The 12,945-nt window shown below is 40.4% G+C and overlaps 1 protein-coding gene across 1 annotated transcript in view; it reads right to left on the minus strand.

The window, feature by feature from the left end:
- PAPSS1 (3'-phosphoadenosine 5'-phosphosulfate synthase 1) overlaps window positions 1–12,945 on the minus strand; it is a 132,894-nt gene that overhangs the window by 78,695 nt on the left and 41,254 nt on the right. Inside the window, exons 6-7 of the mRNA XM_073639675.1 lie at window positions 8,016–8,129; window positions 7,196–7,307 (exon numbers count right to left, since the gene is read on the minus strand). Coding sequence (XP_073495776.1) covers window positions 7,196–7,307; window positions 8,016–8,129 — 226 coding nt within the window. The remainder of the gene's footprint in view (window positions 1–7,195; window positions 7,308–8,015; window positions 8,130–12,945) is intronic.

The raw sequence follows: 12,945 nt of genomic DNA on the forward strand, positions 1-12,945 counted from the left end.
TTCCTCAAGGCATAACTGCTCCAGCATCTTCAAGTCAGATGGTTTCCTCTGGTGAACAGTAATCTTTAAGTCTGACCACAGATCATAGAATCATAGAATGGTAGAGTTGGAGGGGACCTCCTGGGTCATCTGGTCCAATCCCCTGCTCAAAGCAGGATTCACTAAATCATCTCAGACAGATGTCTGTCCAGCCTCTGTTTGAAGACGTCCATTGAAGGGGAACTCACCACCTCTCGTGGCAGCCTGTTCCACTCATTAATCACCCTAACTGTCAAAAAGTTTTTTCTAATATCTAATCTGTGTCTCCTCCCATTTAGTTTCATCCCATTGCTTCTAGTCTTTCCTTGTGCAAATGAGAATAAAGATGATCCTTCTACAATGTGACAGCCCTTGACATATTTGTAGACAGCTATTAAGTCTCCTCTCAGTCTTCTTTTTTGCAAGCTAAACATTCCCAAATCCTGCAACCGTTCCTCATCATAGGACATGGTTTGCAGACCAGTCACCATTCTGGTCGCTCTTCTCTGAACTTGCTCCAGTTTGTCTATGTCTTTTTTAAAATGTGGTGCCCAAAACTGTACACAGTATTCCAGATGAGGTCTGACCAAAGAGGAGTAAAGACCGATAATGACTTCACGTGATCTAGACTGTATGCTTCTGTTAATACATCCCAGAATTGTATTTGCCTTTTTTGCTGCTGCATCACACTGTTGACTCATGTTCAGTCTATGATCTATTAGTATACCCAAGTCTTTTTCACATGTACTGTTGCTTAGCTCTATTCCTCCCATTCTGTATATGCTTTTTTCATTTTTATTGCCCAGATGTAGTACTTTGCATTTTTCCCTGTTAAAAATCATTGTTGGTTGCTGCCCACTGCTCCAGTTTATTTAGGTCTTTTTGAATCCTCTCTCTCTCTTCTCTAGTATTAGCTATCCCTCCTAGCTTTGTGTCATCAGCAAATTTAATCAGTTTACCCTCAATTCCTTCATCTAAATCATTGATAAAGATGTTGAACAATACAGGTCCCAGGACGGAGCCCTGTGGTACCCCACTTGAGACATTCATCCAGCTGGATGTGAAGCCATTTACAACCACCCTTTGAGTCCGATCACTAAGCCAGTTATGAATCCACCTAACAGTTGCCTGGTCCATTGCATACTTGGTCATTTTTTCAATAAGGATGGTGTGAGGTACTTTGTCAAATGCTTTGCTGAAGTCAAGATATACTATATCTACAGCATTTCCCTGATCCACCCAGTCAGTGATTCTGTCATAGAAGGAAATTAAGTTAGTCTGACATGACTTGTTAGTTACAAACCCATGCTGACTCTGGTTAATCACTTCATTCTTATCCAGGTACTTACATACATGTTGTTTAATAATTTGTTCAAAGATCTTTCCTGGTATAGAAGTCAGACTCACCGGCCTATAGTTCCCTGGGTCCTACAATGGTGTCCTTTCCATTGTTCTCTCCTTGTATTCTTACCCAAACAGTTTCCACAGAACTCCCAGTCTCTGAAGCTTCAATCTCTGTGCAGATATACGCTTTTCTAACATACAATGCGACACCTCCTCCTCGTTTATCAAGTCTGTTTCTTGCAAATAAGTTGTATCCTTTTAGCCTTTTATTCCAATCATGTGTATCGTCCCACCAAGTTTCAGTGATTCCAATGACATCATATTCCTTTTCCTGCATTAGTAGTTCCAATTCTCCTTGTTTGTTGCCCATGCTTTGTGCATTTGTATAAAAACATTTTAGTTTGTGATTGGTTTCTCTTCCTCCCATATTTTTATTATTTAAATTGTTTTGTCTTTGTTCTTCCTTTCCACTTCCAGTAGCAGAGATCTCAATAGTATTTGTCAGCTGTATGGCTTTTTCTGGCCTTTTGCTTCCCTTCCCACATTGTTCTAGTTTAAAGCTCTCCTGATGAGTGTAGCAAGGCGACTTCCAAATACATGTTTTCCAGTCTTCGTAAGGTGCACCCCATCTCTAGCAAGTAGTCCATCGTATAGGTAATTCATTCCGTGATCCAGAAATCCAAATCCTTGTTGACGGCACCATCGACGTAGCCAGTTGTTCACCTGTAGAATCTTATTCCACCTCATTGTTCCATGGTCATCCACTGGGAGGATGGATGAGAAGACCACCTGCGCTCCCAATTCTTTCACTTTCTTGCCTAAGTCTTCAAAGTCTCTGCAGATGGTTTCCAGGTCCTTTCTTGCGGTGTCATTTGTCCCCACATGTATTAGCAGGAATGGGTAGTGATCTGTAGGTCTGAAGAGTCTTGATATCCTGTCAGACACATCTTTAATTTTTGCTCCTGGAAGACAGCACATTTCTCTTGAGGTTATGTCTGGCCTGCAGATAGCGGCCTCTGTTCCTCTCAACAGGGAATCCCCCATGACCACCACTCTCCGTTTTTTCTTCACAACATTCTTCTTTCTCCATCCAGGAGGATTCTGAGGGCTTACAAGGTTATTCATTGCTGGCAAAGTCTTATTTTGCTGTATTTCTTCATGGTTCTCCTGCGTGAGAGCCTGGTACTGGTTCCTGAGCAGTATGGGTGCTGACTGCCTCTCGATCCTCCAGCTTCTGTGGGTCACATGCTTCCATTCCTCTGTTTCCTCAGGTGCAGTTCGAATTTCTTCTCTTTCTGAATCATGAAGAGATAATTCTGCTCTGTCTAAGAACTCTTCACCTTCCTTAATGATTTTCAAGGTAGTTAACCTCTCTTCTAGATTTCGCAACTTTTCCTCCAACAGGGACACAAGCTTGCATTTCTGGCATGTTAATCCAATTGCATTCTCAATTGGATTAAGGTCTGGCCTTTGAGTAGGCCACTCCAAAACATTTAAGTACAGGTTGTAATGTGACAACATAGGTAAAAAGCCAAGGGGGAGGCAAGTGGGTGAATATTTTCACAAGCCACTGTAAATCTCATGGCATGTCACAACACTGTACACCTACATTTATGCAACAGTGTTTTCCCCTATTGCTATATACTATACTCCTCAGCATTGAAATTGCAGCATCAAGAAAAAGCCATGGAATTATGGAAATCACGGGATCTATAGACACGTTAATGATATGCACATAAAAATAACGGAAGCAAAATTTTCAAAGCATCTCGATTTATCCTGTATAGTGTATGAGCACCAAAATAGACACACTTACACACCTTGGCATGTTACCAATGAGGTTATAAATGGTTGTCTCAACAATATTTTGCCACACTGAATACACCAACCAATGATGTCCCAGATGTGCTTGAAGGGAGACAAGTCCAGAGATGCTGCAGGGCATGGTAGAACAATATGACCATGGCAGGATGCTCACAGTAGCACAAGCAATATGCGGCCTGACATAATGTTGACCAATGGTTCTCCTAGAACATTTGAAGAAATGGTCGTACTACTGGATTCACAAATGAATATTCTGTACTGCAAGTAAAATTGGACATCACATACCAGGCCGAAGGCGTCAAACTGTGTCTACACAAACCATCAGAAGACATTTGCACATCAAACCTGATGCCCAGCTACAGGTGATCTATTGACCTCACACCACCATTCTCAAAAGCTATCATGGTGAAGAGCAACATGGCAATGGAGGAAGGTCTAGCCTCTTCAGAGATGAGTCCCGCTTTTGTTTTAGATGCAATCATAGCTGGAGTTTGGTCTGAAGATTATGTGGGTAAAGCCATGGAGAGGCCTTCATAAGGTAACGTCACAACAGTCCTATTCCCGAGATTATGGTGTGGCTTAAAGTATGGTAGCTGGATCCCTTTAGTCTTTATTACAGGTACAGTAACAGCACCGTGTTATATTGATTTGGTTGTGCAATCTGTGGTATGGCCATTTCTCCAAAAGTAGACCAAGAGCAGTCTTTCAACACAATACCAGGTTGTATGTTGCTCGTGCTACTGTGGGCAGCCTGTGTGGCCTAATCGTGTTGCCATGACCTGCACCATCTCTGGATTTGTCTCACATTGTGCATTCAGCGTGGTAGAACATTCGTCAGTCAACCATTAACAACCTCATTGATAACATGCCAAAATGTGTAGCCGTGTATTTCGGCGTGTGGCGCTCACTCAATGCTCAATAAATCAGCATGTTTTAAAAAAATTTTGTTTACACATTTCTTACCATTTGCAGATCACTAACATGTCTACGTCCTGTGATTTCCATAATTTCAGTACATGATGTTCGTTTCTTGGTGTTGTGGTTTCAATGCTGAGTGTATATTTCCAATATTCTCAGAGACATAAATTAAGTTTAAACGAACATGCAGTCTAAATAACGGAGGTATTCCAATGAGCTATATGCCATATATCTGTCTAAATACTGACAAATATCATGAAACACATGTGGAGGCAAAGTTATGCACTTTCCAGTCTGCACACACACAGATTACATCTAACAGATTTCAGAAGACAGCCATTAGGCCATGTAGAAAGTCTTTCACACTTTAACTTCAAACAGTCCCAGAATAAATGGCATACTACAATCCCCTACTCTTTATGGTTTGTGGTCAATCACTTTATATATCAAATACTCATAGCTGGCCCCAGTGCTCACCAGCATGAGTGAGCAATGGAGTACTGCTCTTCACTTATCATAGGTCCCAGGCAATTAGGTCTACAACATTTCCTAGGTCTTCAAACTGTGACCTCGCCATGTATACAGTGCATTTATAAACGACATGCAATCACAATGAATGCCACAGCCACTCAAAATGTTACAAAATACTGTAATTTCTGGAGATAAAGTGTTAAAAATAGTTAAAGGGAACCGGTCATGTCAAAAAAAAGCTATAAACCAGCAGGTAAGTCAGGACCATAGTGAGAGGTGGCTATAACCACACTGTGGCACTGTGATAGCCGAATCAGCAGGACATCATTGCAGACCCGGCTGTCAGTCAGTGCCAGGGTGTGGTCACTATGTGCTTAGCAGTAACTGAAGCCATGCCGGCCACATCTCTATGACTGAAAGCCAGAGGCTGCCAGGAGGAATAAAGTAAATTTCCTCCTGGCAGTGGGGCTTTCAGTGAGGAGATCAGGCAGCTTTAAAATGCTATTAATCTGCGGATTAACCTAATATCTGCAGGCTAATAAACTTTATTTTTTTACAATACAGGTTCCCTTTAATATAGCAGAATATAAAGACAATAGGTACTATTATAGGCTATAGAAGCAGAAATAAATTAACGGAAACTCTTCAAATCAGCCATCAACAAAATCATACATACCTAAGAAGCAGACCATGCAGCTTATATGGGGACTGTGGAGAGAGGGCTATGTGAACCCATTACAACTGTGCTTAACTCCTCTCCACAGCAACTGCATAGGCAGCAAAAGAGTGGTAATGAGTCCAGCAATAAAGGAACAAGCATGTTAGGGGGAAACCCTGCATTGGAAAGAGCAGGCTAATTACATACTTGCTATGTAGGCAAATTATCTATTTACTTCAGAGGACATCAACACAAAACGTGGACGTTGACTTTAGACTACACTTTTTTTTTATTCCAATTTCTGATGATGGTAGAGTTCAGCACAAGAGGATGTTACGTGCAACAGCTACATGCTGGGGTGACAGAGGAAGCGCCCTACTTTTGCTTATCGCTGGCCACATACGCCTGTTCACCTGTCAGCTATCTTTCCTGACTTGCCCATACCTTATTCGAGGGATACAATGTTGTAAATGAGCCCTGGGGAGAAAGCAGCTGCAGACTCCTATGCCAAAGAGTTATCTTCCCTGGAAGCATACGATTTTAGTGTTTAAATTTCAATGGCCTGATCCTTGTCATTCCCAACATCATCTGTCAAGAGAGGCAGGAGGCCCCCATACACATCATATAGTCAGCCAGTAGCCATGAAATCAGTGGGTTTGGCCAACTTTCATGTAATGTGTAAAAGGAGCCTTAATCATAGGTATCCAAAGTTCTAAACAGTTGAATAGGAGTCATCTGTAATATACATCTGATGCAAGCTGCAGATTGTGCCGACTCCCACGCCTGTACTTTCCCCAGCGCTGTAAATTTTTGAAAAGATGTAAGAAGTCCTTCCTTATAAGAGACTAAGTAACATTAAGGCTAAAATATGATTACTACATATAACCAGGGCTGTGGAGTTGGTAAGCCATACCTCCGACTCCTCAATTTCCATGACACCGACTTAGGGAAAATATATATATTCTCGTACCGTGTTAGCCAGTAGATAGAAAAATATTTAGATTTGAGAGTCCTCAGAGGTTGATACCTTTTAATGGCTAACTGAAAAGACGGTAACAAATTGCAAGCTTTCGAGACTACCTTGGTCTCTTCATCAGGCTAGTATACCACAAAATCTGAAGAGTCACATATTTATACACAATAAGACATAATAATAATGCAATAGATAAGACAGATGATGAAAAGCAGAGTTATTATGGAAGAGATAAACAGTTCTTGCTATAAATATTTTAGCAGTTAATAGAGAAGTGTGAAGGTTTTATTGTCCTGTGACTAGGTCCAGTGTTATGATGGCCTCACAAGTCTGAGGGGCACATTCCTTAGTTGATGTAGAATGACATAAATCCATGCGACACATTCATTCCTCCTCTGAAAGTGTTAAAGGTCATCATCAGTTTATATTCTGAGATTCTTCTTTCTCTTTGAGATTTGAAGTTACATTTTAATACCAGTAATTTCATGTCTTTCATGCTGTGATCAGGGGAACAAAAATGCTTGGCTACAGGTAGATCTATTCTTTTTTCTTTAATTGTGTGGCGATGATGATTCATCCTTGTCCTAAGTTTTTGCCCCGTCTCCCCTACATAAAGACCCCCAGCTGGACTCCAACTCCGACTCCCTCATACATGGCTCATTTGTTTAAGTGATAAATTTACTGTAGCACAGATTCATCTCATCTAAAAGTCTAGACCCTTAGATCAGGAATAGGACAGACATTTATAGGACATTTCATAACTTTCCTAAATTCTTATGAAAAAATATTCCCCACAAACTGCATTGAACTACTGTATCCAACTACTGGGTACTGTACCCAATTTATTATATATTTTAGGAATCAGAGTTGGTCCATTTTATACCGACTCTACCAAAATGGGCTCCAACTCAGACTCCACAGCCCTGCTTATAACTAATCATTTTAAACTGTAATAATCGGTTTAGTAATAGAGAATGTGATTCGCTTACCATCCAACAAACAATCAAAATGAAGGCACTGTAAGTATTCCCTTTCCCTCATAAAGCCATTAAGAGGTGTTGCCCAGCCTTCTGCCAGCACCTGAACCCACTGCATATCAACCTGTACAATGGAAAGAAATTGTAAATATTTCTTAGATTTATTCACTTTTAAATAGCTCAATAGTAAAGTTAGTTAAGGACTACTAAAACCAGGTCCTATTTGGATCAGGTCAAGAGAATGTGGCCTGCAGCAGTTCTCTGCACAGCAATATGCAGCACTATGGCTCTGAATTATAAGGACTAGTGGCGTGCTCAAGTTTGGACCTCCATCAACCACAAAATGATGGATTATCCCAGTGATATGTCATTCCTTTAGGAGATGGGAATATTTCACACTTGAGACAGTTCTTTTTCACCAGTTTCCAATGCTTTTTGAGGGCAAGAATAGGGTAGCGTCCTACACTATTCTATCCAGTAGAAAAATGGACACCCAATTGACTTTAGTTTGACAATCTCCCTTAGAATGGCTGTATCTCAAGTTAATAAACTGAGCATTTTAGGAGTCCAGGCAGAGCTCATATAATGCTTATGCCAATCATTCCCAGAAATGCTCAGCCTTATACAACCAATTGATTTTCAAAGTACATCAGTTTTAGCATCTAAGGGATCCATAATACAGTATATGTGGCTTCTTTTGAAAACTTTGAAGTCAGATCTGTCTTAAGCAATCAAATTTGTGATCCAGTAATGGCTTAACGCTCCCCTTTATCCCAAAAGTTGTTAGATATGCCTTGCTGAATTAACATTATTTCCAAAACTTTCTCTTCACCTTATTGATTTCTAATGCTGGTAACGTGTCAGCATCTGTCTTTACCAGCTCCAGTTTGTTCTCTGGTACGTACAACTCCTTGACTTCATAAGATGCATCCACCGGCACAATATCCTATTAGAGAGAAGAAATCAGAAGACTTCGTATATTCAGCTGTTGGACAGATGCATTGAGCTTATCAAGAAAGGGAGGTAAAACAACATGTAATATCAAAGTTCATAATGATTTTTTTTCTGGCTCAGGAGTTTAATATTTCTTGCAATATCTTGAGGAAAAAATAATAAGTGCAAGTGTTCTGTGGGTTTAGGTGAATATATTTTCTGGACAGAGCCCGTGGCTAGGATCATGGGAAGAACACAGATTTTCACTGTGCCCGGCCAATGAACCTGAAGAGGACTCCAGGGGAAATTCATAAAGTACTGGGCTAAAAAAAAAATATTCTGGGTCTACAGAGTTTAGCAGTGCACCATCCTGGAGAAGCTTAGCATGCACAACATGAAGAAAGGAAAGTAGCCAGATGCCTGCACAGAACAAAACAATGAGCAAAATGGGAAAAAAATGTGACACAAACTAGGTTGCAATATTCACATTTTTCAAATCGAAAAATTAAAAAAAACAAACAAACAATTGGAATCTGAGGGAAAACACTCATATTACTTACACTCTATGGGTTAATGTGGTGCATCAGTGGGTAGTACTCTTATTTGTCTTGGGTTTCTGAGTTTTATATAAATGATCTGGCCAACTATAACATACCCTAAATGGGCAGAATTATGTGGACGCATCTAATTATTGAGATTAGGCGTTTCTGCCACACATCAATAGTGGTAAAGCTAGGGTAACATCAGCGTATATTCTCCCATTCGAGAGAATCGAACTAATAATGCTGATCACACTCTGATCATAGTGTGCTCAGATAAGAAGATAGAAGAAAAAATTTCTCCATCTCCTCCATTCTGTCAATTCCTGAAAAATCAGACAGATGTCATCTGAGTGCAGCCCAATTTCTTCCAAGGATTCACTGAGTTGCATGACAGAGTGCGATCCAATAATTTAATCCAACTTGGGCATGCTGCAATTTTTTCCTCGGATTGAAAAATCAGACATGTGCACGCCCCATAGAATAACATTGATCCGAGTGTGATGCGATGTATTTTCAGGATTGTACTTGGACAGAAAATATGGCCATGTGCACAAGCCCTAAGGGTCATACTTCACTCCTGATCTGTCCCGAACAACTGTAAGTGCTTCTTAGGAAATGGAAGCATCTTGAAAAAAATAGCAGCTCAGCTATGAAGACATACACCATGAATATCAAGTTGGGCAGCAGAGATCTGAAGCATCTGGCACAAAAGAAATGGCCCATGCATTGTTGCATTACTAATAGTTGTAAACCGCTTCTAGGAGTGATATTTGTACGAGAACTGTGGGTCAGGAATTTCATGAAATAGGTGTCCATGGTCAAATTGTAAAAGATAATGAAGAAAACACATTTTGGACATTTGTGTTTCCAACCTTGTAGGAACAGGTTGGGGAAGGCTGTATTTGTTCCAGCATGACTGTGCCTCAGGACACAAAGAGAGGTCCATGAAGACACATTAACAATCTTGGTGTGGAAGAACTCATGTGGCCAGAAAAAACAATCTAAAATCCTGTTAGAAGCTCCATACGCCTACATAGTGGACCATTGTTACTCTCATATCCCTGCTCCCACAGTGTGCCACTCCTCTTCTTCCTGACATTAGCGTATCTGTGTGCAGACGGCTGAGAGAAACACAGAATAGCATTGTGTTTGTGCAGGTTGTTCCCCCCCAGTATGTACGATAACCAGCATACAGTAAATATGACACACTTGTACAGTAAAACAGTAAAGTTAGGACCAATCGAACACTGGAAAGTATTCACTGAAACCCATGCAAGTTCCTAACAGTGTATAAATGGGATTTTAAAATCCTGTTGACTATAGTAGGCAAATTGCCTCTTCAAAGAGGAAGAGGACTAGAACTCTATAGCGCCACCTGTTGGTAGCAGCAATCCTACAAGTCGCTATTGACCCTTTAACAAGCCTTGCCATATGTTTTAGGATAAAAGCCAAATCAGAATCTCAATTTGCAGTCACGATGTTTGGGGCTGTTGAGCCTCATCAGTGCAAAGTATGAGAACTGATTTGGCTAGATGAGAGGTTCTGGACTGAGGTCTAAGGGGTAAAGTTTCTCCTTGTGGAGAGTGACATACAGGCTCTGGCATGACAAGGTAAGGAGGCATATTCGCAGTGTAATGCAACGCTGGGAAATTTAATATGCAAATTGCCTCTTCAGAGAAGAAGACTTGAACTCTATAGTGTCACCTGTTGAAAGTAGCAATCATTCAAGTCCCTATTGACCCTTTAACGAGGAGAAACGTTACCCCTTAGACCTCAGTCCAGAGCCTCTCTTCTAGCCAAATCAGTTCTCATACTTTGCACTGACGAGGGCCAACAGCCCGAAACACCGTGTCTGCAAATTGAGATTCTGATTTGGCTTTTATCCTGGCAAGACTAGTTAAAGGGTCAATACTGACTTGTAGGATTGCTGCTTCCAACAGATGGCGTTATAGAGTTCAAGTCCTCTTCCTCTCTGAAGAGGCAATTCGTATATTAAATTTCCCAGTGTTGCACTGCACTGCGAATAAGCCTCCTTACCTTGGCATGCCAGAGCCGGTATGTCACTCTCCACAAGAAGAAACGTATTCACTATAGTGTATGAGACATGTGTGACTGCAGTCTTAAAACTCTTAATAGGCATTTTAGATGTGATATCCCTTTAAAACTGCGGAGAAAAATAAATGCATATACTTGCACAATAGACAGCTGAGGAAACAAAAGCATTAGAAAGTGATTCACTGTGATTAAAAGGAAGTCACTTACAATATTACTCTGCTTAGAAAAATACAAGTGTCGTTTTAGTGGACAATAAATAAGACACATGAAAGGATGGAAATTGTTGTCATAAAGAAAAAGCAAACACGCCCCGGCACCAATGATGTATACCCCTGATCCGGCCAAACATGCAGCTTGTAATTGGAAACTGAAAATGATTAGTACAAGGGATGAGTTAAAAATTCCAGATACAAGACGGCTGCAGCACCATACATCAAACACTCCTGAGAACAAGCTCTTTGTAGCGTGCTCGCTGTTCTGTGATAAAGAGCAGACTTGGTCTGTGGAGCATCGCTGAAAAGTACAATAATGGCCTTTAGCACGGGGACGGGCTGCTGATGAACTACATCTCCCACAAAGCCAATCCGCAGCCGTCAGGTCCACCTCATCTATGCAGCACTTATGAACGGTCACTAGCTATCAAAAGCATATATTAGTAAAGTTCAACAGACGCGTAATATATAATGTAATTTTCAATCTAGGTGTTATTTCTAACATATCTGGTTTAACATTATTAAAAAAAAGTAACACTGCACCATGATATGTATTGAAAAGTGCCATCCAATGTCTGGCACAACAACACAACTGGTAGCTGGATGGCATCACTTTCGTTTTTTCCGCCATACTTCTGCCATTTTTTAGCCTCCCTTCAAGTTAAAATTAGAAAAAATGTCAAAGCATCTGATATCTGACAGATGTCTCAGCATCTATTAGGTTTACAATAGTTTTTTATTTTTATTTTAGTGTGCATGTAGTTAGACCGTGGAACACGCTGCCAAGCGATGTAGTAATAGCAAAGTCTTTGGAAAAGTCAAAATCAAGACTGGATGCCTCACAAGTGATCGTATCAATAGCCAGGAAACTTAAATTATAAGTGATCCAGGGTGAGGGAGCTGACTGTAAGGAGTAGAGAGCAAATAGATTCCCCACTATGGAGGCTATGTTTTGTTCTGCCTTGTCCTGGATCAACAGGAGAAATAAAAGATAAAGTTCCAAAATGGTCTCATGACCTATGAGACTTTGGGCCTGGAATGGCAGAAAGGCATGCTGAGTGGTGAAGTAAAGCGGCATTTAGACGGACAAACGCCTGTAGAGTTTCTTACATTGGGTTCATTAATTAGTACAGAATCCATGCACAATATTTGCCATGTGTTTATTTTACAAGTAGCCCTTGTTGTAAGTCCCCAGTTCCAATTGTACAATGGATCTCCAGTCTTCAATATAAGGCCAGTCATTGGTTCCTATTGATTATGGCGATCAAAAGGTTAGAACGTGAGCAAAGCTGTTCGCACATTCTACAGTGATGTAAAATAAAAGTATGGATGTAATCGTACCGACCTGTAGACTCATGATTCCCGGTCATATTTACAGCACAAAAGACTGTGAAAAAACAAAAACACCAAAAAACAATTGCGTTGTTTGTTGCAAAATTTCATCACACTTGGAATTTTTTTTCCCCATTTTCTAGTACATTGAATGGAAAATGAATAATGCCATTCAAAATTACAACTTGTTACTCAAAAAATAAGCTGTTACTTGGCTATGTTGATGGAAAAATAACTCTTCAAAGAAAAAGAGGAAAAAATGAAAGCGCAAAAACAAAACATTGGTTGAGAAGGGGGTTAAAAATTATCTTGTCTCATCCATGAACAATCACCCAGTGACTAGGGGACTCCTTTCTATCCAATTTGCTGTCTCTAGCAGCACAGATCCCAAAACTAATTTCAGGAAGTGTAGACAGACTGTCTCTCTGCTTCAACTCTGTCTATCAAACTGTATATTGGATAATGGCAGGTGCAATGCATGTTGGGCAGGTAAGGAAAGGTAGTTCCTGCACCTATAGTGCTGGCAGAACAGTGATAAAATGAAACGGTCAGCTTAAAAAAAAAAAAAAAACTGGATGGAAAGCTACAGAGCATGAGAATCAGAATTGATCTTGGACATATTACACATACATTGTGTTCACCAGAAACATTACAATAAAAAAAAAAAAAAACAACCTATACTCACTTC

This window comes from Phyllobates terribilis, unplaced genomic scaffold (genome assembly GCF_046119375.1).
Source record: "Phyllobates terribilis strain yellow unplaced genomic scaffold, ASM4611937v1 Scaffold_1__5_contigs__length_1240528914, whole genome shotgun sequence".
In the NCBI taxonomy this organism is placed as follows: Eukaryota; Metazoa; Chordata; class Amphibia; order Anura; family Dendrobatidae; genus Phyllobates; species Phyllobates terribilis.